Source organism: Cydia fagiglandana, chromosome 11 (assembly GCF_963556715.1).
Source record: "Cydia fagiglandana chromosome 11, ilCydFagi1.1, whole genome shotgun sequence".
Classification (NCBI taxonomy): domain Eukaryota; kingdom Metazoa; phylum Arthropoda; class Insecta; order Lepidoptera; family Tortricidae; genus Cydia; species Cydia fagiglandana.
The window spans coordinates 7,649,953-7,677,437 of NC_085942.1; the positions used below are offsets into that span (position 1 = coordinate 7,649,953).

General features: G+C 37.8%; 1 protein-coding gene across 4 annotated transcripts in view; it reads right to left on the reverse strand.

Moving 5' to 3' along the window:
* Positions 1–27,485, reverse strand: part of LOC134668835 (rab11 family-interacting protein 4) — a 146,689-nt gene that overhangs the window by 65,022 nt on the left and 54,182 nt on the right. For 3 of the 4 annotated variants that reach the window (XM_063526305.1, XM_063526303.1, XM_063526302.1), the window contains exons 3-6: positions 20,345–20,436; positions 18,942–19,060; positions 14,621–14,701; positions 13,292–13,336 (exon numbers count right to left, since the gene is read on the reverse strand). In XM_063526305.1, coding sequence (XP_063382375.1) covers positions 13,292–13,336; positions 14,621–14,701; positions 18,942–19,060; positions 20,345–20,416 — 317 coding nt within the window. In that variant the 5' untranslated portion in view covers positions 20,417–20,436. The remainder of the gene's footprint in view (positions 1–13,291; positions 13,337–14,620; positions 14,702–18,941; positions 19,061–20,344; positions 20,437–27,485) is intronic. The other variant, XM_063526304.1, reaches the window with a different exon arrangement.

The window sequence follows — 27,485 nt, forward strand, 5'->3', positions numbered from 1 at the left end:
TGAACATAGTATTTTGTGATGGAATATATTTTAATTCAGTTTTTGCTTGTGAATTTATCCGCGTAGAACTCATTTATGAGAGACTCCATCCCTTCCTCTTTAGACAAAGATGACAATGCTTATGTTTTCAGCCAGAAATAGCAGAAATCAACTAGGTATGTGTGCGCCAAATTTCATATAAATCTGTTACTGTTTTTGCTTGATGTAATAGAACAACAACAAACATCCATATTTCAAGTCCGTCCTTACAAATACCTACATAGGTAGATTATTTTGCGTTAAGTATTTATTTAAATAAATTAAGCTATGTCTAGACAGACGCAATAAAGTAACTTGTAAGATGATTTTACGAGGTTTTTACATCCGCCACAGTCCCGTTATCCTGGCATCCTGTATCTGCCATCGATTAAGGCATCTAGGTCGAATAATTGTGCCCCCAACAATCACGACTAAGTCGTCGTTCGATACGTTTCGTGTCCACGTATTGATATATCAGTTATGTGGCTCAAGTTTCGAGTATCCATAGAATTAAATTAATTTGCTTCGGCTATTAGAGGCATTAAGCCGACCATTGACTAACAGTCCGCCGGACGATATCGACCGGTCAGTTGTTCGAAACTGTCAAATTTTTGTTCTAACTGACAGGCCGATATCGTCCGGCGGCCTGTTAGTCAGTGGTCGGCTTTAGTTATTTGACAGCTGCTAAATAGTATAGTTCGTTTTTTTTAGCATTAGAAAGAACTCCACAGAAGCAAGCATGCAGTTTTTATCAGGCTCTTTAATTGTTAATAATTATTGAATTGTCTAATGTAGCATGGTCAATACATATAATTTACTTCAAATTATTACCGCTAAAAGTGGCGGATTTGGAACCACAAGCTTACTTCTGCGAAGTTCTTTCTAATGCTAAAAAAAACGAACATACGTACAGTCGGGTTCACAAACATCTAAAAACATGTAAAGATGTTTAGATGTAAAAATGTAGGCGCACTAAAATTCTCATTTTTCTTGTCCTTTGCCATCACTTTGAGTTTCCCACCGTGCACTTCGCACATAGCTAACATACATTGAAATTTTCATTGGGAAGGTATTACAAAAGGATACACAAAAGGATGACGGATGGATATGTAAATGATTGCATACATAATACAGGAAACTGATTGATTTGAAAAGATAATAAATAGTATTGTACAAAGGTTGAAGTCATTTTGCGCTCAAACTCTCATAACAATGGTTCAACTGTGTGGTCTGTATTAATAAGGATTATATATACCCAAGGTAACGTAGTAGATAATGGATGAATTTATCCACGTTATAAAATAAACGTCAGTTTTTAACACTGTACTATTTAACCATTTACCAGGCTAAGGGATATATATTTCCCATATACGGCACTTCAAACATGTGTTCTATTTTCGATGAGTAAGAACTGACTGTTCAAAAATGACAATCAAATATCAGATTGTCATTTTTGAACAGTCAGCCTCTGGTATAACCATTCTCATGATCACGTATAGACGAGTGCTACCATTAGAACGTAACCGTATTGACAGAAGGCGCGATGTCTGTTCTATCACAGTCTAATTATTCTACATATGTAAAAATGTATTTTTTGTGAAGCTGCTAGAATATGGAATAGTCTGATCCTCTACTTTCGATGCAGACTGATGGATAATCGCTTGACTACTAGAGCTGTTAAATTCAGAATTAGAAACTAATCCGCGATTCTCAGAAGGCAGTGCACTACAGATTTATACGCAATTCCAAGTACACACGAGATGAAACAATAAACATCGGCTTGGCGAAGTCAATGGCAACATAATAAGGTGTAGCACGCAGCAATCATGACAAATGAGAGACACGAGATTTGCTCGTTACGTCATTGGTCTCTGACTCTGATCAGACACAAGTAAAAAAGATTGTCCATGGGGTATACCATGGCTCACACTGTTAACTGTCCATCGGTCGACCTTATTTCAAAAGGCATAAGGTGCACCTATAGACAGTTAAGTTATTAAGAGTCATACTGTAGATGGTGACACTGGTATGGTGAGAATAATTGAAAGAAGTAGGTACATTACGGTTTTATGCACTACAAAATATGAAAATAAACGTGGACACGCGTGGTTATCGGTTTGCGTATTTTCCCTAATCTTCCATGATGACTGGATCTTTTTAAAAATAAACTACCAGTCGATTTTTGTTATTTGTCTCGTTACCAAAACATCACGAGCGATGCTGGTCATTGACTCTACTCCAAACTTCAAATATGTCAAGAAAAACACGCTTTGAAAAGGGTTAATTTAAAATGGTACAGTATTTCGATGCGCTCCCACGATTCAATTTTATTACGAGTCAATGTATCGAGGTTGGCCGTTTTTTGGTCGTAGTTTTTTTAAAGTTAATGCGATGATAAAGTTTTTTTACTTTACAATAAATGGGTCCAGTGTAAAGAACGCTGAAATTATTAACAGTAATTATAATTTGTCACACACGAAGTATTTTAGGTCGCGGGAGTCCACTGGATGCGGATGGTGCAAGACCGGTCATTGTGGCACTCTTTGGGGGAGGCCTATGTCCAGCAGTGGACGTCCTCTGGCTTATATGATGATAATGATGACGATGATGAAGTATTTTAGATTTATCTACCTAAATTAGGTAGTTAATATAGAAACAAAGTTTCGTGAATATCGAAGTCGGTGCGCCCGCGTCCAGACCGTCTGGACTACAGGGACCACCGGATTAGCGATGGTTCGGATTAGCGGGGCTCCATTTTTGTAGTTGTTATATTAAGGGTTAAATAGGTACTGTAATCCTATTGGTCCTAAATTCGGCCGTAAATTTTCAATTAAGAGAAGACGTATGGGAACATCGTTGAGATGGTTAACTTTCTTGTTATGAGATGAAAATGTGACGATCTAAAAATATGGTCAGATAAATTTGCTTAGATCTAAATGTTTCTAGAAAATTGTGACAAAAAATTCGCTGACGGTAACAAGAAATAACTCAAAATATAGACAATATCATGGGTGCCTTGAAAGGGGCGGCTACAGGGCCTGGGGCCTAGGGCGGCAAAGACTGCAAATCCGCCACTGTCTACCTGATAGGTCATCTCCGGAATAACCAATCATGTGTAAGTGTGTTAGCATGCGTCTATTAATTACACTGACTCCAGACTTAGTTTAACGAGAGGCACGCGTGTTGGGCAACATCGGAACGCGGCGCCAGCGCCAGCGGGCTGGAACATTCACTTTCTTGAAGAGAATCCGCGGCCTGCAAAATGCTCCATATCCATACTAATCGGTAAAATTTAGACGGCTATTTACATCTTGATTGGCCGAATGCAAGCCGAATGCATTTTCTTGAGCGCAGTGCAATCGCTTATCAATTGTATGCATCGGGCATTCGTTTGCGAACAGTGATGCGCATCTTTTGTAAAGAGGTTTATTGCGATTTGGAAATGTTTCAGTTAGATGTTTCAGTTGGTTTCGAAACTTGGGTAGACAACGAATTACTTATAAGGGCATTTATTTGTGTGAGGAGCATAGATATTTGTTCCTGAGTCATGGGTGTTTTCTATGTATTTAAGTATCTATATCATAATATTTATTATTTATTTATGGCCTTCAAAGTAATAGTGGATAGGCTATTCCAACAGTGAGCTACCTAAGTTTTTGATTTGGTGGTAATGCAACAAAGACCAGACGTTGTTTAATTTGTAATAAAAAATAAATAAAATGGGCTCCTTGCTACCATTATTTACACTGTAAATCTGTTATTTTATTTTTCTTTGTGGTGCAATAAAGAGTATTTACTTACTTACTCGTTTTAGATGTACCTAAATAGACATTTCAGTTGGTTGCTAAATGTATTTTCTTGTAAATCGTGGCACGTCTTTTGTTTTTAGCGAATTATCCGTTTAATAAAGAAAAAATTGCAAGTTCTTTTCATCACGTCAGGTGGTATGCAATTATTGCAGTTAGAGTCGGATTTCCAGCGCTAACCACAATTACATGAGTTGTGTCGTAACAAAACCAACGCTAAAATTCAAAAGGAAAACAGTAATCTGACGATTTTTCTCAAACGTACATCACGTTTCACGTGTAAAAATGATATTGAAAATGTGTTGGATCCGTGCCCCAGCGCGCTCATAGCATATGTTTGTGATCAGTTGATCACGGACGGCGTACTCATATTCATATTGAATTGGTATTAGATCGGTGTTAAATTTTCGTTTCTGAATACGCCGAAGTAGAACCGGCAAAATGTGATTTTTCAATTTACAAGACGTAACGAAAGCTGGGGTGTGGATCAGTTATGTAAAGTGATGCGGTGTTCTGAATATCACGAGCTCGCCAGCTTCTTCAAACGTATAATTTATACTTATGTGAAGACCTAAAGGTTCATTGATATTATAACATTTAACCTATAATATGTAGAGATCGTAAGGTAAAGACAAAAAGGTAGCATTTTTTAAATAGAGTGAGTAGCCAAAAAGACGAGACACTGACTGAACTGATACCTTTAGGCTACCAGTTCTACATATCCAATGACTCCAAACGGTTAACGTGTATAAGTATGTATGTAATACATAAGCATAATATTATAGGAACTTGTTAAGGAACGACTAAAGTACCTAATAGTTCCTGATACCATTTTAAACGCTTTATACACACCATAATTTCTCATTCCTACATTACACAACTCGGATTTTCATTCATAAAATGCACACAGCATATTAAAGGAAGAAAGCTAATTAGCTAAACACGATCACATGCAAATGTATTCAAACTGGAAATATACGTTAGTGTGCCGCAATAATTAAAGAAGTTGTCATGATTTTCGCATTTCGATTAACATTCGTCGGTCATGCGTTAAGGGGTCCACTGATTAACAGTCCGCCGGACGGTATCGGCCTGTCAGTTAGAACAAAATTTTGACAGTCCCGAACAACTGACAGGCCGATACCGTCCGGCGGACTGTTAATCAGTGGGCCCCTTTTTAGAAATATTAGAATAGAACGGAGTGATCATTGCTATTATGTTAAGTTTTAATCTAGCGTGTGTCATGAGAAATACAACCGAACAGGAAAAATCTAGTTGTGCATGTAGGATTATTTATTCGGATATGTCTTTCATTTTAGATAAAACCATATGTGTCCCGGTTCCTCAATTCCTTATACCTATTATAGAAAATTATCTCAATGTAGGTCCCCCATATTACAATGTTAACTATTATAAAACCGCACTGACTCTTTATAGTATTATGCTTATAATTTTATGACGCAGATGTTTCGCTTGCATCGTGGTAACTGGTTAATACCTACTTATGGCACCTAATTACACTAGTTAGGATTTAAAAAGACGTACTTTCTATTTCTTAACGCTTATAATTAAGTATGATCTTGATCGGTATCTATTCTATCGGTACCCGCATCCGTGCTCAACGCTCGAGCAACTATGGCTAGAGGTGTCGCTCCCGGGTGGCGTACGTATAGCCGTTTGCTCAGCCTACAGGCCTGAAGCGCTATCTGTGGCAAATGCTATTGAATCACTAAACGAATCTGCAAGTGCCTTTGCTCATTGTAACCATGTTTTTATTCTAACCGATTTTAATGTAGATTTACTACATCCAGAGAAAAAATCCGTTTCTGAACTGTTGACTTTTCTTTCCCAGCTAAACTTACAACAGATAGTGCAGGAGCCCACTCGTATAACTGACCACTCTGCTACACTTCTGGACCTAATTATTACGGACTCCGCTAACTTGTGCCAAAGGGTCAATGTCTACCATAATCCTTGTTTGAGCGATCATGCTCTGATTATTTCTGAATTTAACATTAAAAAACCGAAAGAGACTAAGCGTTTTATCGATTATAGACCTTTAAATAAGATTAATGATTTAGAGTTTAATTCTGATCTTAAGATTTTGCCTTGGACTGATGTATTGAAATGTGTTGACGTTAATGCTATGGTTAATTGTTTTTATGACTTGCTGCATAAATTATTTGATAAACATGCGCCGATTAAAAGAGTCCGTGTGAGAGAAAAACCGCGACCATGGCTCACAGATAACGTTAAGCTTATGATGTCCCTTCGGAACAAAGCATTGATGAGAGCTAACTCTACCGGCGAGGAAACGCATCGTAATTACTATAGAGCTTTGCGTAATCTTACTAACTCGGCAATTGACAGCGAAAAAAAAGCATTTTTCGCACACTATGTTAATAATAATATAAAGACCCCAAATAAAATGTGGAGCTACCTAAAACGTTCTGCGGTACTTGGCACCAACGATGTCGGTATACCACATCACTTAAACAATCCAGACACCATTAATGATTCTTTTCTTGATATACCAGGTAATGGCCATACTGATCTAGATACGTATAACTACTTTATTAATAATAAATATGGAAGTAACGAATTTAACTTAACTGAATGTTCGGAAAATGAAATTTTGAAAATAATTGGATCTATACAAACAAATGCTTGTGGAGATGATTCAGTTTCAATTAAAATGTTACGAATGACCCTACCCATAACACTACCTATAATAACGGCCATCATTATTAATTCCATTTCGTCGAAATGTTTCCCTACAAAGTGAAAATTAGCGAAAGTAAAACCTCTGCCTAAAGGATCAAATGTAGAGTCGTATAAAGACCTCCGACCTATAAGTATCTTATCAGTTCTCTCTAAAATAGTGGAAAGAGCAGTTTGTGCGCAAATAACAAAATACTTAGAACATAACAACATTTTACCTAATATACAATCTGGGTTTCGAAACGGACATAGTACAACAACGGCTCTCGCGAAAGTCACAGATGATATATTATTAGCATCAGATGATGGAAAAAGTAGTATTTTAGTATTGTTAGATTTCTCAAGAGCTTTTGATTGCATCAATAAAGATCTTTTGTTGGCTAAAATGTCTTATTATGGCATTTCGTTTTCGGCACGAAAATGGTTTTACTCATACCTCTCAAATAGAGAACAGTTTGTCCTAACCGAAAATGAAGAGGGCCAAGAAGTACGATCCTCAGTAAAACCTGTAAATAGAGGAACGCCTCAAGGGTCCATTCTAAGTCCAATTCTTTTTACTCTTTTTACAGCTGATCTCAGTAATAGACTAAAGCACTGTTCTATTCATTTATATGCAGATGATACGCAAGTTTACTTATCGTTTGATCCACAAGAGACAGCACAGGCAGTAGAACAAATTAACGAGGACTTAGATATTATATATCGGTGGGCAGTTAATAACAACTTAGTTCTTAACCCTACGAAATCCAAATTTTTAGTCATAGGAACCAAGCATCAGTGTGATCGTGTCGCAAGCCATAACCCTAATATAATCATTAACGGACAGGCGGTCGATAAAGTACACTCCGCGAAAAATTTGGGCCTGTTAGTTGACGAGGAATTGCGTTACATCGAGCACATCAATGCTAAAATTAGAAATGCGTTCTATAGACTGAAAATTCTATATGGCATAAGAAATCATTTAACTGAGCCAGTCAGGTTAATGTTGGTGGAATCACTTGTCCTGTCACAGTTCAATTACTGTGATGCAGTGTATGGACCAAGAATATTTGCCAAAACTGCCCAAGCTATACAAAGAGTACAGAATGCGTGCACACGATTCTGCTACTCGGTGCCGAAGAGAGCCCACATCTCACCGTATCTTAATGAGAACTGTATACTTAAAATGGCGGACAGAAGAGTATTGCACTTAGCCTGTCTTATAAAAAAAACTGTAACAACCAAGAAACCAGATTACCTTTATGAAAAAATTAACTGGTTAAAGGATGAGCACCATTTGAACACCCGCAGTAAAATACAAAATAAATTATCTTTACCGCACCACAAAACTGTTGGGTATAGAGGGAGCTTTAAATTCTCAGCAGCCAAAATTTGGAATGATCTGCCTCCACCTCTAAGAAATAATGTGTCCCAAAATACTTTTAAAACTAAACTGAAATCTATAAACAGAAGAATACTTAAGCACCCTTGAAACACCTATTGAACAGTACCTAGTAAGTTTTCATGTCTTGCCCTGCCTAGCTAATAGTTTTATTATTATTTTTTCCCCCGCCTTTTTTTTTTCTCATGCCATCGTCATTTGCCAATTAACTTAGATTTAGTTGTTATTAGTACTCAGATTTAATAAAACACTTGTTTTATTTTTTATTATATTTTAATGTCTTATATGTATAATTAGGGGTGAACTGAAAACCAGCGCTGTGACAGCTAGTCTGTAACAGCAAATGCTGAGTCCATCCCTATTGTCACACTATTGGTTGTTATGTGTAAGTTTTATAACATAAGAACGATTAATGTCAATCTATGTTAATTTCATTGTTGCTGGTTCAACACGTACTTATTGTTCAACATGTGAATTTTTTTGTTTGTTTTGTTTTTATCGTCTTAGTTTTCTTGTATGTGTGTGGCAATAAATAATTCTTATTCTTATTCTTATTCTTATTCTATTATGCGTATTTAAACATTATCTTACTTCTATCTCTGTAAACGCATTTTTAGTCCAAATAAACCATTTAGTGTCTGTTTCTAGAAATGTACCTAATGTTGAAAAAGTTCTTTTCATTCTACAGCGAAAGCTGAAATTTCAAATTGAAGAAACTTTTGGACTAAATAATCTCACGTATTTGAGTCCAAACCTAATGGAAAGGTAATTCAACGAAATGGTGATTTTATTTATGCCAGGCTTCGAGCAACACGGAAGGGAGGCGGCATTCGCACTATTTCCCCTCTGCCGAGGTACAAGATTAGCACGTCAATCTAATCTAGCGCGGGTAATAAAACTAGTTGCACTTGGATTTTTCACTAGACCGAGTCCAGACGCGCGCGTGAACACTGCTGCACAAAAATGCCTGTTTGCTCGGTTTTTTGTTATAAAAATAGGTCGGGGACATCAAAATTACAATAAGAAAGTGTTACATTTCACATGTAATATTTTTTTTACATATCATACGTTAAATTACATTTAAATACAATTATTATATTTTAGTCTCAAGTAATTGTTGGATTTATCGATTTTGCTCGCTCAGTACAAATTGCGGATCGGTCGAGCGACAAATCCGACTTCTCATCTCTCAGAATACAATGACATACTTCAACGAAAATGTGTTAGTGTGCGTGTTGTGACACTAGTCACTCGTCCGCACACAAAAAGAGATCGAGGTTTGCAAGATTTGTCTTTGACGTGCGTCATTTTCTAATTCTATGTATTTGTAGTGTCGTCATTACAGATTGGATTTTGTATGTAAGTGTGTGAGAAGTGCGACTGTGTGCACCTTTCCCCCCGCGAAAAATGGCAGAAAGATTTGTACGGTGAGATATCGCTTGGGCCCCTCCCTTCCGACGTGTCGGAAGCCGGTGTTGCTCGAAGATGCCAGGTTTTGTTAATTTTTAATTCTCTAAATAGGTATTACTATTACCTAACCACTACAATTTGTTTACATTATAAAATACCTAGATGTATTTTCAATTTCAACGTCAATCTACATACTGTATATTACTGTCAAGATGTCAACACATGTCTGGCAGTAAAGTAGAAATTACTCTTCGTGATCGTAATCTCTCAAGCAGAAAATTAGGTAAATAACTATACACACATAATGTGAAATCGAAACCGACTGACACTCTTCGTTCCTTTCTTATTCTAAGTCATCACTTTCATCAGGATGAAACTATTGGCTATTATGGAACACAGAATAACTTGCCTTGCCTGTTCGCATGATGGTTATTTCAGGATTGAACCAATAAGTTAAAAAAAAAGACTTGACAGGTCTCTATATTGAACTGTAAGTACTTACAGGAAAACTCGGGTGTACACGTTTTAAAAATATTTATACGTCGTTTTAAATATGAAGTGTATGAGGGAGAAGTGGAAGTGGGAGTTGGAAGGGGTAGACCTCGGCGGACTTTTTCTGATCAGATCGGGGAAGAAAGGCCAGGTCAAGAGCACCCTAAACCGGCGAGCGTGTATGAGGAATGTTATGAATGTGAAGGAAGGGAAAGAGGTATGTCAGGATCGTAGCAAGTGGAAATCCGTGGTCTCTGCCTACCCCTCCGGGAAATAGGCGTGATTATATGTATGTATGTATGTATGTATGTATTTAACGTCCTCCTAGCCTTGTCGGTAGTGACCCTGCCTACGAAGCAGGTTCGAATCACGGTAAGGGCATTGTGTGTTTATAATTACAGTAATAAGTGTAACAACCATAACCGTAACTATGAGTCCACACGGTCCTCATCTCTTCCCATATTTTTTTTATGAATGCCCAACCTGTCACAATTTGTCTGTCTGTCGTTCACATCACATCTAAATCTGACGTGCCGATGACTCATTGACAATCTCAAAATAGTGGTGGGTGCATTGTTTCCAGTACACAATAGTACTGCTGACAAATGCTCTTGCATCTATCTGAATAATGCGCTAGCACTTATTTTGAGAGCTCTAGAGGATAAAATTGAAAAGCATTGGCTTTTGAAATGGCAAATTTAATGTGGTGGAAGTCATACCGACAACTAGTCTCTGTATTTGAGTCTGCCGATTGACACGCACTTCAGTTGTCTATTTGTGATCTATCTATCTTCTGATTCTAACAATAGTGTTGGCTTCCTTCGTTACTCAATACGGCGTGAAAGTCTATTGTATAAACTATTCTGTTTTACTTTTACTTTAACGAGTTGAATTGTTATGAGTTTGGCAGTTTAATGATGGTGTTTAAATATAAATATAAACATTTGTACTTAATTACCTACGCTTCAAAATAAACAAGTAGTTATACGCTACTGAAATGAGAGCGAATAGGGTTTTAAATATACTTACCTAAATATTGTTATGTTGATTAGGTAATAACGAAACTAAATTGGTGGTAAACATGTGTATTTTATGAGTTTTATGAAGATGTATGTATTCTAATGTTTGTAGGTATACTTATGTACTTCACAAAAGTATGAGACCAGTGATCATGATAATGATACGTTTTTTCTTATATATAAACACAGAAAAGAAATTCCTAAACCGGCGAGCGTGTATGAGGAATGTTATGAAAGTGAAGGAAGCGAAAGAGGTATGTCAGGATCGTAGCAAGTGGAAATCCGTGGTCTCTGCCTACCCCTCCGGGAAATAGGCGTGATATACGAGTATGTATGTATGTAAGTGAAAATAAATTCAAATTAATAGAAACCCACGTTAAAATTGATCAACAAACCCTGACACTCACTGAAGGTATAGATACAGTCGACGTCAAAAATATATTTTATAACACGGCGAAAAATGTATAAACATAATATTATATCTTTGACGTCAACATATTTACACTTAACAAACATTCTAACTACATATTTACAGTTAATTATTATGGGACAATAAAATATTAAGTATAGGTATCTGCAGTTTCAGAAATATTCAAAGCCTCTTATGAAAGGTCCAAAGAAGCATTAGGCAAAGAAAGTCACAGAGTCGGTCTAAGGCTCTAAGCTAACGGCACCGACTTTGACAGAACAAAGATTGGAAGTGTTATTATAAACATCATATGTATAGAAAATTGACATATTATTATATTATAGGTACATCTAGCTATAGCAAAGCATGTTGTTGCCAAGTCCGTGCAAAGTTTTCCATATTGAAGAATTATAAATAAAAAAACTACTCGCCATTCATAAATTCAGTGACAAAGACAATTTGCTCATGAAATACTAGCAGCATTTTGATTGCCAACTCGATAGATGTCACTAAGTGTAAGTTGCAATGTGTCGCTTAACTTCAAACTCGGGTAAATCCATTGGACCCTCTCAGCAAATATCTACCCTATTACGTTTTCTTAATACCAAAATCGCATAATCTGACAGATGGATTTACCCGAGTTTGAAGTTAAGCGACTCAATTAACGCCATCTGTCACAATATGTGGAACTATGAGGTATAATCGACGTTAATTTTAAGCGGGCTTTGTAAACATGTATGAAGTTAACATTCTATGCTTTCTTGTTCTATGGAAAAATCAGGGAGTAAAAAATTAAGGAAACTGACAATTTCTATATAACGCCGCGTGCCCCATCATTGTTGTAGGCCATATTTACACCATTTGCGTTTTAGCATTTTGCGTATGGAAAATGTTACCTGTCTGGTATTTATAACTTGCCTGATCGCTGACACATACTTGTGCAATAAGCTTTACATACGCAAAAGGCTTAAATGTCTGTTTTCGCGAAAGGGCTATCTCGTAATAGTTTTGAATTTCCCACCTTTTTGTACTGACAAATAGGTTTGCCATTCTTACAGTGCTAATTGCGGAAAGTTTCCAAAAATTTCTCGGAAATATCACAAGGGGTCATCCATTAATTACGTCACACGAATTTCTAGGTTTTTTGACCCCTCCCCCCTCCTTGTCACACTTGGTCACATTTGGCAAACCCCTCCCCCTAGTGTGACGTCACATTTTTTCTACGAAATCGCCAAATTGAATTAAGTAAGTACCTAAGTATTATTAATATTTTGTTATTTAAATGTACAGCGAATAAAATAATTTAAATAAATTTTCGGTTACTGATGAAGTTAAAGTGACGTCACAAAGTTTGTGTCTCCCCCCTCCCCCATGCCACAATATATCACATTTTCTTGACCCCCTCCCTCCCCCTAAACGTGTGATGTAATTAATGGATGACCCCCAAGGAAACAGACCAAACTTTCATTTTGAAAATGGAAAATTTCGTTTCGAAATTCGTATAAAAAATATGAAAGAAGTTTCCGAAACTTTTCTAAGTGGCAATTTTCATATCAGCTCCATACTGTATACCGGGTGTGGCCTGTAACATGAGCAAATAATTAAAACATAGATTGTACTCCTCAAACGGTGACACTTTTGTTCAACAACTTTTAAACATTATGTAGTATTTAGACTCCCTATTTTTCATACAAAATAAATATTATCTTCAATGGACGCCATCGCCACGCCATATCATTGTGATTGACGTTGCTTGTCAAGCCTTAAACATAACAAAATTCGCAATACATTGCGTCTTTGAATAACCTTTAAAGTGTATTAAAAATCAAACTACAAGTTATTTTCAAAAGTCGCTGAACAATTGTTGATCAGTATGAGGAGTACAGCCTACAGTTAAATTTTTTGCTCATATTACAGGCCACACCCGGTATATGTAGTAGTAAAACAATGTCCAGGCACGCGGCATTATATGATGAAGTAAATACTCTTGATTAATTTACTACAGAAAAAGCAAAAAAAAAAAACAATAGCTTACTGTCTCATGGAGCCCCATCGCCGGTGCGGCAAGTTCTCCTGGTGGCTACGGACAAAACACAGTGTAAGCGAACAAGCGGTGCACCAAAAGGAATCACACGAAATCACGCCAATTTTTAAGTAAGTTTCGATATTAGCGGCAAATCCATTTTCGGCAAACAGTTATTTATTGTAGAATAAGTGTGGTCTAAGAAAAAAATCGTGCCCCAGTTCGAACTAGTATACAGGGATCGGATACCGATATTTTTTGGATAGGCAGGAACCCGGTATTATTTCTTTCTGTGTTAAATTTTTCATTTCTAATTGGGAAATCTTATAATACTAAGCGCTAACTAAAACACAACCGAGTCCTACATTTATTTAGTACAAAATAATTCAAAATTAGTATGTATATCCTCTAGCCGCCCATACGTCAAACCTTGCCAAGCAAAATGAAATTTTATTTTGTCAACACAAAGTTTAAATTAGAATGGAACAGGTGACCTTTTTATAGGTCTCTGGGCGGCTAGTTATTTTAAAGTTTTTGCAAAAAACCGGTCCCGATCCCTTCTTGTAGATGTCGCTAATACTGAATGTTGAAAACCAAAGTTGAAGTGTGATGTTTGGGGCTATACTGTGCAGCGCCATCTACATCAGATGTCGAGTTTGAGGCACGAATTATTGTAGACTTTGCACCTCTTCTACTGTTAAATTACTGCTTGATTTTCAGTAAATTTAATCCCGGAGTTAATTAAACCTATGGAGGTATATAGAATCAAAGTACGGAAAAGTAAAAGCACCCAGGACAGTGAAAATGAAATGTTTGCTTTCCATATTAGATTAATACATACTTACCTATTTACCCCATAATTTATCAATAAAATAACCCAAAAAAATCACACCCACAAAACACATAAATAGTTGTGTTGTAGTGCATAATTATTTTTCGTCGTATTTTCACGTGTCTTGTTATTTCAGTCAGTCTCTACAAAAAGTACTGTGGTTGACTGAAGTAGCATGACGAATACGAACGTTTCCGAGAAAGTACGATGGAAAACAATGACCTACGCACTACATCTGTACTCATGGCAGTTTTCGTTAACTCTGGCGATATCAAATGAAATAAAACAGCAACATAAGAAAACAGAAGAAATATAAAAACAAGCAAATTATATGTGTCGTATCCAAGCAAAAAAGTCCCACTTCGTCGCTTGCCATAAGGACGTTTTGACAGGTTATAAGTATAAAGATACAAGCAAATCTCGTCCTTATAGTAAGCGACAAAGATAAGCTTATAATCGTAATATTAAGGTCTACGAAAGGTAATTTTTGAAGATGGTTGTGGACTGACCTCGGCTGCGTCCGCCGGAGGCTCGTCCGCGTCCAAGAGTGCCGGTTCAGGTTGCCGGGGCTCCGGTTGCCGTTTTCTACTCTGTGGAAAAGAAAAATAATGATAATTAAAGTTTTTCTCAGCATAAGTACATAATATATAACTACGTCCAAAATGGAGGTGGTCGAAGTACAGATGGCGCGGCGCTAGCATAAGTTTTACCTGTCAATCCTATGAATAGGGTCAAAATATCATGTACAATTTCATGGACATTTCAATTTTTGGAAGTGGAAAGATCTTTATACACAAATATGAGATGTTTCCGAAATTTTCCCTCGTAGAAATTTCGTAATCTTGGAAAACTATTATAGAGGCACTGATCCACTGATGTGCTGTAATAAGTAAAACATGGTAAAACCAAGACTACAGGATGGTGTCTCTCTGGTGTTGGGACACCTGCAACACAGGTAGCAAGAGAGATGCTGGTTCTTAAGATACGCAGTTTTCTTGAAGGTAGTATTGGTTGAAGTACTCCACATTTTATGTCTCTTCAGTCTCTTCTATTACATATCAACTCTTTGTATACCTCTGTTTATTAGAAAAATAGTCAGCCATTGACTTTTATTTTCTTATTTCTTTATATTACAAGAACAGCATTTTGCTTTTATTTATAAGTAACCACTGAAATAGATATTAAAGTTAATTTATAGCTAATCTTACTCAACAGGTACTTGAAATTAACCGCTAAACTACTTAACTTCCGTGGCGTATATTACAACTCTAAGAAGACATAAATTCTGATTTAATGTTTACGGGTATATTGACCTAGCAATATGCATCATAAGATCATAACTATCATTCATTAAGGTATTGTTTATAAGCTAGCTTTATGATGAGGAAATCTGGATTATCTAAACAGCGTTTGATGTGTAAATAAGTCAGGCAAATGTATTTTAAACTAAATCGCATCGCAGTTGAGTACCTATTTAGACGTGTAATGCTTTGATCTCTGCAGAAATAAAGTTATTGACTTAACTTTAAGTTTATTATTTATTTTGTCCTAAAGGTTAATTAATTGGAATGTATAAAGTACCTAAATAGTTACTTAGACTAATTAAGGTTTTTTTTGGTAGGACCTATGTATGTCAGGCTAATAAAAAAAATGTTTAATCTCAATTATTTTTTTAAACTCAATTTCACCAATATCCATTAAGCCATAAATTGTTGAAAGAGATAACATATTAAAATTCAATCGATAGACACACCTAGAAAGAGTTCAAGGCAAAGCTAAAGGCATTATTATATTATATTAGTTTTCACCACACCAGCCCGAAAAGGCTTACTTTGCACTTCAAAAACTGATAGCAAAATCGCATTTATTCACATGTGAGGCAAAGTAATCAAATGCAAATTTTGAGTTTTTTTCTTATGTTTGTTGGTAGAATTGACTTTTAAATGATGATTTTGAATGATAAATATTTAATAACATTCATTTGGATTTGATTTAGTTTGATATTTTACGTTTAATATTTGCTTCGGGTTGGCGTGGTGAAAAATTTTGTGTTTCACTCGGGGGCATTTTTAGTTTAACCCTCGTGCTTTGAAACCCTCGCAACGCTCAATTCCTTTTTCGAACCACTCGCTGCGCTCGTGGTTCAATTTCGGAATCTTTCGCTTGCTCGGGTATCAATATTAGCACGAGAGCTTAGGTTAAACAACTACTTTGCCCCCTTGTAAAACAAATAACTATTACGTTCTCTATAAGCTTGACATTGTACCTTTGATACATATTAGATGAGACAAATGTAGTTGTTATCGACCGCCACTAAAAATAAGTCGCGGTGGACATAATCTATCAAATACCTATATACGATGCGGTATGTCGTTTTGCTGTTAACACATTTAGCTGACCAATGGGAGACCTTACATCTTTGCTATAAGGTTTAACACGTTGATTTCCACTAAGTGCTACGGGTTACGCTCGTAGTGCGTAGCCACGTCTTTGCCGTATGGAGCGCGTAGTCGCTACGAACAGTGTACCAGAGACCAGGCCGCGTAGCCAAGATGCCAATCGCTTACGCGCTCCGTAGCGATCGAAACGCAACTGTCACTGTCGCACTTATATGGAAGAGTGATAGAGAGACGTAAAGCTTTTCGTTGTCGAAGCGATAGTGATTGTAACCTTGGCTAGGCCGGCAGAGTCGGGTTCTTGGCGCTGAATGTGTTAAAATTGTCATTAACCGTGTGAATGATATGGATTGAACTGTCACCCGCCGTATTTCCGGAGCGATACGACTTAGACCTTCATGAAAAGATCGTACTCCCATCTTAAAGGCCGGCAACGCATTTGCAGCCACTCTGGTGTTGCAGGCATGGGCGACGGTAATTGCTTACCATCAGGCGATTCGTCTGCTCGTTTGCCTCGTATATAACGTGACTACAAACGTGATTTCTTTTTTGGTACGGAACCCTTCGTGCGCGGGTCCGACTCGCACTTGTTTGTTTTTAATAAGCGTGACTATGGCCCGTTACGTATAGTCAGCAGCAAAAATTGCTAAGTGGGCCAGGTGTTCAAAATGATCTTGACGCGACATTATTGTTAAGAGAATAAGAGCGTGTCAAGGTAATTTAGAATACCTCGAGCGCCTAGCAACTTGAGCTGCTGACTGTACTATGCAAAGCAGCCGGCCTAGCCAAGGTTACAATCGCTATCGCTTCGATAACGAAAAGCATTATTTCTCTCTATCACTCTTCCATATTAGCGCGACAGTGACAGTTGCGTTTCGATCGCTACGGAGCGTAAGCGATTGGCATTTTGGCTGCGCGGCCTGCTTAAGAGAATATAACCAACGGAGTGGTCATTAACAGGCGTTCCCCTCTGTCGAAAAAAGGCAGCCAATGGTCAACCACATGTCAACCACATGTATGGACTGACGTTTATCTGACATGGCTATGTTGACGTTACGTATACATTTGATGTGCCCCTCGCCCGCAAAAAACGGCAGACTATTTTGTACCGAAAATTATAGACATGGCGTCTCCGTTGGTTATATCCTCTAAGCAAAGCTGTCCTCATCGTATCAATAAGATCATTATTTTATTTGCATTCAAAATCCTTCTGGCAAAGAGAATTTGAAATAGAGGCGGATTGTCAAAGAAAATTGTGTAGCCACCGTAACTTTACTGCCATCTTTCGACACCGTTAGAAGTTAGAACGCCATTTAACATTGATCCTAATCCTTTTACTAACGCCATCTACTCGACACAGGGCCAAAGGTATGGTGCCATCTTTTCGAGCGATAGCGCCATGGTCACTGCGACACTGTGAATTTCACGACACTATTTCAAGAAATTACTTTCGCATATATCGAAACTACTTTCGTGAAACTAATTTCAACATGCATTAGGTACACTAGTTTCGTAATGTGAATCCCGCTTTAGATACTCTTATACCCGATGGTCTAGCAATCCTATGAATACTAGATATTCAAGTCTAACTTAAACAAGGTAGGTAAACGCTAGAACTAGGAGTAGTCACGACACTTTGTTTTGGCAGGCGTACGTGGCTCACTCCGCGATTTCGTCGCTTTGCTACAGGTAGCTAAAAGTACATCCGTTCGACCCCAATTTTGGGGTTTGCCATAAGCCGCGCGTGGCGCTGTCGCCACCTAGCGGCCATATCTGTGCTGATCGTGACAGACGCGTTTTGTTAGAGAGTGAGTCTCCTGTACCTAGTACTATTATTTATTCTGTGGTTTTGGGCAACATGGCGTAAACACAAAAACGTGACACCAATTCGTGATGTTGAAAATGTGGTTCTGCTCGTAAATACAAGTTACCAACAGTAACGTTTATAGTTGACTATCTAAAGTCCTTATGTCAAAGCAAAAAGAGCTAAAAACAGTCAGTAAAGTATTGTTAGGATTAGGACAGACATGAAATGCTTGACCTAGTCTTTAGGGACGTATGTCACACTACAAACTGGTACCTGACATAGGTACAAGGTTGGTTAACGTTCTAATGCTTTTTACGTTGACTCAAACTAATCTCTTTCTAGCTGTTTTGTTGTATGTATGTATTAAACTCTTTATTGTACAAAATACAAATTTATGGCACAGGATAGGCAGTACAAAGGCGAATTTATTAGGGGATTGTTTTCGTAGGGACTGCGTTCTTGTGTGGTTGGTGCTGTCCCCCCCCCCTTTGGAGCCAATTTTAGCAGAGGATGTGCTGAAGGTCAGCACCCCTTCGACATGATTGTTAATTATGGCCACAGGTTACTTAGCGTCGAATTCTGGTCCCCGTCCGGCTTATAATGATTATAATATACCAAGATACTAACGCGTTGGCGGGAACATCGGCGTCGGCCTCGCCGTAGCACTCGAAGTTTTCCACGTCAGAGATGGAATTGCCTGGACTGGAGTCCGCCGTCGGCTCCGACTGGCCCGCTTCCGACCCGTTCTGGAAAACGACAAGTAAACTGGTTAGTTATCGATTAATAATTCATGGAAGGATCTCGGCAAGAGCACTTTTTATCCGGGCATTTTCATTTAACTTGCACTTTTAAGCGCGACTTAAGTCGTGTTTTAGTAACGTAGTCTACCGATATGTAACGACATTCCTCACAAATGTATGGGATTTGACATATATTGACCGTCAGTTTTGTAACGATTGCTAACCGGTTGTTAAAGGTGTTCATTTAAGTGAAAATGCCCATCCTGACTTGGACTGTACATAATGCTCATACAGTAGGTCCTAGAGCTACCTATTAGGCTGGGTGGTGCGAAGGTTCGAATTCAAGGATCCGTCCTCGCCCTGACTTAATGTGTACTACATATTCCTAAATCCTATAGAGTTTTCGCTCCAGTGAGATTAGCTGATCTGGGGTGAGAGAGCGTAGTGGATCTAGTAAGGGTTTATTGCTGGTTCACTAAACCTAGCATACTTATCTGAGAGAGTTCAAGCAAGAAACTCAGGTAGGCCCGACGACTGTCGGAGTCAATGTACCTTCGATGTTAGTTATCCGCCCTTCTAGAGAGCTGTTACCTATCAATATAACTGAATGCCAACTTCTTCGAGGCTAAGGCCCTCCAACTGAATTGAATAACGCCAGTAACCTCGACAGCCATTAGATAGTGCACGTCAATCCACACAAAGTGAACTGCACTTAGAGATAAGTCGTCGGAATGACTTTATCATTTAGTATTTTAAGAACTATGCTAAAGTGGAACCGTCGATTCAATTTCAGTAGATGAATAATCGAGACCTAGAAATACAACGAAAGGGATCATTCTGAAACGCTCGATATCACCTAGTACTAGGTGTATGTTGAGTTGAGACTTCCGACTGGTATCAAACAGTTTTTGCAAGATATAATCTGGTGTAGAACGGTACTGATGTGCCGTCGCGAAATTGCGCAATCTTCTTAAATTTTTGTACGGGATCCTTTTTTCAATATTGACCACTTCCAAAATAAAAGTTTCCTTTGGTTTTCTAGTGGAATATTCCTTTTAACCGGCTTTTTGGAAACTTTCCGCTACTTGCACATCTGTACTCTGGTGGAACGCGCCTTTGGCCGTAGCAAAAGTGACCCTCCTATGTACATACATAAGTAAGGGAGTAACGGCAAAAAAGATCCCTATGGGTCGAAGTGTATCCGCAAGGGCCCCCGAAAACAATAAGATAAGATAAGACCCTCCTACATGAAAGTGAAAGAGGTTATTTTTTGCAAAAATCTGTACTGACCTGTAGTTTCCTGGGCAGGTTACCGGGCGAGCGTGGCGACTTGGTGCGCTGCGTCACGCTTGGCGCCATCATGGCCGTCGGCACCTTCAGTTCTGGAATCAAACGTAAGTCCAATTATAGCGTGTTTTTGTCTTTCTATGTTACCCAATCAACCTTTCAGTAATAACGCACCACTCGACCAAATTTATTTTTTTGCAGTGACCTTTAATTGTTTGGTAGTTAATATTAATACCTAGGTTGAATAAAGGTTCTGTTTTTAAATTCGCAGACTATTTCAGGGGAGCACCTGAAGTAGCCTGGTGCCACCTGTTGACAACAAGGTAAGGATTTGTCTGGTTTCGCTAATATCTCTATATTCTCTATTATTTTACAAATCCAGGGAAATATGCCCTAATCGCGCCAGAATCCGCTACTTATACAATATAATGGATAGAAAACAAATTTGCTACATTAAAATCATGAATTTAGTTATAATATAAATATTTAGTTTACCGATTTGTCATCTTATTGTAACTATGCGACAACAATCTAATAATCAATTAATTGAAAACAAGGTCGTGAAATGGGAGATTAAGCCATTAACAGTCATGTAATGGTACCTACTTCATGAGTCAGCCCAGCCTAGGTATTATTAGAATGACGGAGATTAGTGATAATAGTGATATTTACACTACCTTTTCACCACTAGGTACTAATATATTTTCGTCCCTTTTGCGGTGGAAACGGCGGGCTGCTGGGGTGCTGACGCGAAACAATTTGTGCGTGACATAGGCCGTCGACTCAGGCAAAAGGGAGAGGATCCCCGCTCCGAATCGTTTCTGGTGCAGAGGCTGTCCATAGCCATCCAGCGGGGTAATGCCGTGAGTGTTATGGGCACTTGCACCGGAAGCGATAAGGAACGGGTTTTGACGGATAGTTACTTTCGTAACTATTTAAGATGTATTATGTGTTGTGTCCAAATTATAAATAAATATCTTTTTTATAGTGATATCTTACTTTAGCAATCAAATACGTTCATATTGGCGACAACGGGGCTAGCGTAAATCGAACCACCTTTTGCCATCATTAAGTAAAAAAGCAACCAAGTGCGAGTCGGACTCGCCCATGAAGGGTTCCGTAACAGCAAGTAACATAATAACATTGCGGTTTACGGTTTATGACGTATTAAAAAAAAATTACTTACCAAATCTTGTTCAAACCAATTTTCGTTGGAAGTTTGTATGGTAATGTACATCATATATTTTTTTTAGTTTTATCATACTCTTATTTTAGAAGTTACAGGGGGGGGGGGGACACACATTTTACCAATTTGGAAGTGTCTCTCGCGCAAACTATTCAGTTTAGAAGAAAATGATATTAGAAACCTCAATATCATTTTTGAAGACCTATCCATAGATACCCAAAAAATTTTTGAGTTTCGGTTCTATGTATGGGGAACCCTAAAAATTTATTGTTTTTTTTCTATTTTTGTATGAAAATCTTAATGCGGTTCACAGAATACATCTACTTACCAAGTTTCAACAGTATAGTGCTTATAGTTTCGGAACAAAGTGGCTGTGACATACGGACGGACAGACAGACAGACAGACAGACAGACAGACATGACGAATCTATAAGGGTTCCGTTTTTTGCCATTTGGCTACGGAACCCTAAAAAGTATACTTATATTGTTGCTACGCAGGGAAATTTTAGTCTAATTCCTTAGGTGTTCCTACTTTACTCGTACAGTCAGCGTCATATACCTAGTAGGTAGCATTCAAAGTATTCAAATAGTTCGGTACACCATATTATTTGTATGGCATACCGAACTATCTCAGATAAAATGATCAGAAAGAATCACACATGAAGAAGTTTTAAAAAGAGTAGGAGAGAAAAGGCAACTGTTGAGGACAATAGAGTAGGAGAGGGAAAATGATTGGTCATCTTACTCATCTTATACGACATGACGCTTTTATAAATAACATAATAGAAGGAAAGATTGCAGGCAAGAGAGGAAGAGGAAGGCTGAGGATAAGCTACATAACACAAATTAAAAGAAAAGGTAGCTGTATAAGGAAGGCGGCCCTGGATAGAGTAAAATGGAGATAGCTACACTGACAAGAGTCTAACTCTTAAATTTACGACGACCGAACTATCTGAATAAGTACTTTGGATGCTACCTATTTACGACGCTGACTGTACTTTACTAAGAACTAATACCATTTTTAACTTTATGGCGATGTACTGCTTTATGGATATGCTTTAGGGGTATGCATGCTCAAGAAAATGAAGTGGTGGAGAAATAGAAGACTCCGGGATGAGATCACTTGACTTAGTTTTTTTATAGGATAGGGTGCTCTAATATCTTTAAAAAAACAGCTGGTGAGAAACGGCATCACTACTACAGTCGCCAACTGTTAAACCTTTGCTAGACCTTATCTCATTGGAGTAAGGTTTAGGTGTGGCCAGTTAATTATGTCGTTGATGGTTAGTCTGTAAGCTTGAATTCCAGTACAGCTTGTATCGTGACCGGACATCGTGACTGCACAATTCGCCAGAGGTCGTTACTGGAGTGCCATTCATAACGGTTACAGCTTCCTTACCTGTGACAACCACCAGTATAAGTTTGATCTCCGATAACGTATACTAGCTGTGAATCTTGGGGATCAAGTTATATTGGAAGGAGTTGCGGGCGTGGATCGGGTCGGCGGCGGACCCGCGGCGGGTCAGTAATAAATAGCTAAATAAAGTGAAGTACACATCCACAGCGTCGGCGTCTAGTCAACTGTATGGCTGCTGCTCAACGCAACGTTGGCGCAATTGCGCAGCTACGTCTTTTACAAGCTTTTATTTAGTTTCACCTGACCGTTGTCTGTCTGTGTGTAATCAAATCTTGCAAGTTAAATTTGATCCACTTCCCGGTTTCCGATTGAGCTGAAATTTTGCATACATACGTAAGTCGGGTGAACGGGTGACAATGCAATATTATGGTGTCATCGAGCTGATCTGATGATGGAGACCGGAGGTGGCCATAGGAACTATGTGATAAAACAACGAAACCTAATTGTGTTTGGGGTTTTTAGAATTGTCTCGATGAACATTAGTTGCCTGTGGAAAGAAAAGTACAGTCAGCGATAAAAGCTTGTACCAAATTTTTTTTTTTGCCAAAAACTTATTTCTACGACGCTGACTAGACGCCGACGTACAAAAGACTCTATGGGGTGGCACAAAAGAACAAAGCCTACCATATAAAGTAAGCTGCAGCAGCCGACAGTAGAACACGAACAGTCTCAAGAAGACCAGGACCCCTTGCCACCAGACCTCCAGCAGCCTGAGGGCCTCCAACACATCTCCTCGAAGCACTAGAGCCACTGATAATCTTAGCTTCTGGATATCTGGCATTTGTTGCGTCAATATCTTAATAATATACGTCTAATTTTGGCTTTTGTAGATATAGTTACTCCGCAGAGTAAAACAGTAGGTGTAGGTAGTAATTCTTCACTCATTCTACAGCATAAAAGCCACTTTAAATCTTAGCATCTGGATATCTGGTATTTTTTGCATCAATCTAAACTATATCAGTCAAATATTGGCATTATCTTCATTAAAAATGGTAATTTATACTAAATATATTCCTTGTTGCAGTTATTTTGCATGTAAGTGCAGAAAAACTGTTTCATATAAATTTCACTTCACATTTCAAGTAGATGCGGGTATTAATAACTATAAAACATATACTCTGTAAACTTTCAAATGCGAATGTGAATTTTTAAATAATTTCCACTGATGTGGGTGTAATCTAGCACATTACATTGATCATTGTATCCCGTTTATGCAAATGTAATAAGAAACATGTTAATAGTTCTAGCGGTACACGTTTACCGTTGCTCAATATAAGGTTTACTCGGGTAATTCCGAATGTCGAAAACTGTCGGATAATTCCGAAAAGAGACTTTCATTATGATGGAATTAAGGGTGATTTTCATCTGAATTTCGGAATTATCCGACATTTGGTATTACCCGAATACACCTTAATATGAACTGCTTCTAACTCCTATAATATCTGGCAAATAATTGACATACGAACAGCTATTTAGAGGTCAAATCCGTCAGTCAAGAAAGTCAAAACTTTAAAATATTAATCTGCGACGGCGCTATTGATAAGTATTTAATTAATAATGATTAAGTATTTAAATTGATTAAATTAGTAAATGATCATTTAAATTTAATAATTCAGGCACTCAGAGCATCGCGTTTAAAATCTCTTATTTTACAGATACCTGCTTTGCAGTAAGTTATTATATGTACTTACTTACCTACTTATACGGTGTACTTATTATGATATTATGAAATAAAAGTGTAATGTGAACTCTGATTTCTCTAAGGTACAGGGGGCAATTTAGACTGCGGGGTAATTTTAATAGCCGGTTGAAATTCGAAATTCAAAAAGCATTTTCATAGTTATCACACTTGTATTTATGATATCGAAACCTATAGTTCGTTTTTAGGGTTCCGTACCCAAAGGGTAAAACGGGACCCTATTACTAAGACTTCGCTGTCCGTCCGTCCGTCCGTCCGTCCGTCCGTCCGTCTGTCACCAGGCTGTATCTCACGAACCGTGATAGCTAGACAGTTGAAATTTTCACAGATGATGTATTTCTGTTGCCGCTATAACCACAAATACTAAAAACAGAATAAAATAAAGATTTAAATGGGGCTCCCATACAACAAACGTGATTTTTGACCAAAGTTAAGCAACGTCGGGAGGGTCAGTACTTGGATGGGTGACCGTTTTCTTTTTGCTTTTTTTGTTTTTTTTTTTTGCATTATGGTACGGAACCCTTCGTGCGCGAGTCCGAGTCGCACTTGCCCGGTTTTTATTTTTAGCATTAGAAAGAACTCCACAGAAGCAAGCGTGCCGTTTTTATCAGGCTCGTTATTTGTTAATAATTACTGAATTATCTAATGTAGCATGGTCAATACATAAAATTTACTTCAAATTATTACCGCTAAAAGTGCCGGATTTGGAACCACAAGCTTACTTCTGCGAAGTTCTTTCTAATGCTAAAAAAAACGGACTATAATAACGTATCAGTAGCCTGCAATTTGTTAATCATATATCATTAACTTCGATATTAAATGTCATAGCCGGGCTTATATTACACCTATGTAATCACATACACAAAATCGTTCACGCTATCTGCCTACGGTGCGTAGCCAACATGCTTATCATTTACGCTCCGTAGTGAACGAAACGCAACTGTCAGTGTCACTGTCGCTCTAATATGGAAGAGTGATAGAGAGACACAAAGCTTTTCGTTATAGTAGCGCAAACGATTGTCACCTTGGCTAGGCACCCAGCTATCTCGAAATTAATATTTAATTGCACACGGTTGCATGCAAAGAGAACTGAGAGCAGATCCATTGATACGTGAACGGCGTGGTACCTTGTCACCAGTGTTGCCAACTCGGATTATGAAAAAATGCTAGACTAATAATATGCCAAAAAAATGCTAAAATGGCACTTGAAATGAGACACTTAAAACACATACATTTTTCAAAATTGCCGCCTTTTTCTACTGACAAGATCTGCTTGACCAACTTTATGTAGACCATCGACGTCCATCCGTCCACAAAAGTCAAAATTCATATGAAAATATGAACCACATAAGGCGATGGCGCATATTGTTGCTGCCAAGTTGGTGCAAACTTGGCTTAGAATAAATTATGCTAAAAAATATGCCAGATGCTAAATGGAAAATTTTGGTGCAAAAGTGAGTGAAAATATGCCAGATCTGGCATCATTTATGCCAAGTTGGCAACAGTGCTTGTCACACTCACGCTTCACTGGTTCTGATAGCAATCTGATATGTTGCGAACTCGGTATAGCTATTAGTAAATAGACAAGACACGCAAGTGAAAATGCCGACAAACATATCGAGGCTACTAGATTAATAGGTTTGACAAGGTCTTTTTTATTGATTACTCTATCCTTATAATGCACTCCTAGTTGTTTCTAATAGGAATATACCAGCTAGGTACATCCAGCAGAAAAAATGTATGGCGACGTTTTGAACGAATTTATTCATATTTTATGTGTCCATGCAATTTTGTAGCTCTACTGTACATATTTTAGTTGAAGAGTCGAATCTCTTTATAAGTATGCAGGAAAATTGTCTGCTACTGCCCACGTTACTTCGTCTGCGTATGTCAAAAGGGGGTTAACCAAGATGACAATCGTACAGCGACAAAAGCCAAATGAGATTGTCAGCTTTGCTATGCCCCTAGGAGGAGAATATATCTCGTATGTAGGTACCTATAAATATGTATGTTATCAAACTTCATGTAAAAGCTACAGATTTTTGTGAAAAGTATCTATATTCACATTCCCCTATGTAAAAAAATATGTTAGTAAATAAATCTTAAGTTTATGTTTTTTACAAGAAATTCTTATATACGTCAACGTGCAGTTTTGTTATCATCGTCCAGGAATGTCAAGATCAGTTGTGTAAACTTTCTGAACACACATATCATATTATCTATATACACTACAATAAATAATAAGTATCTCATAAACATCATTCACTGAAACCTGCCTGAAACATCTTTATCATCTGTAATATTTTATAATTACTTTCGTATTTTAAATACATAATTATGTAGGTATTAGGAAAGATATGTAGCTTAAGAATACCGTGTTTAGTTTCACGTTTAGGTAGGTACCTATAATGGTAAACTCATCAAATTACTATTTTAAGTGGATTCCATTATCATGATTTCATCACCACAATAACGACGTTTACTCATTGATTTTAAATGTATACTTGGTCAAGCAGATCTTGTCAGTAAAAAAAGGCGGCAAATTTGAAAAATGTAGGCGCGAAGGGATAGCGTCTCATAGAAAATTTGAATTTCGCGCCTTTTTCTACTGACAAGATTTGCTTGACCGTCTATAACTCTCAACTTTTTCTTATTTCGCACTATCCGAAGACTGGCTGTATAAACGACACAGCCTGTGCCTTCTTTTTTTTTAAATCCCGTTTAAAGGCAAAGGACCGGACTAGCCGACGGCCGGCTTCAACTGGCCATGCACCGCTTCACCAGTTCGACTTACTTTATGCAACTTACTTAGGTATTATATCTAACGATCGCATTTACCGCT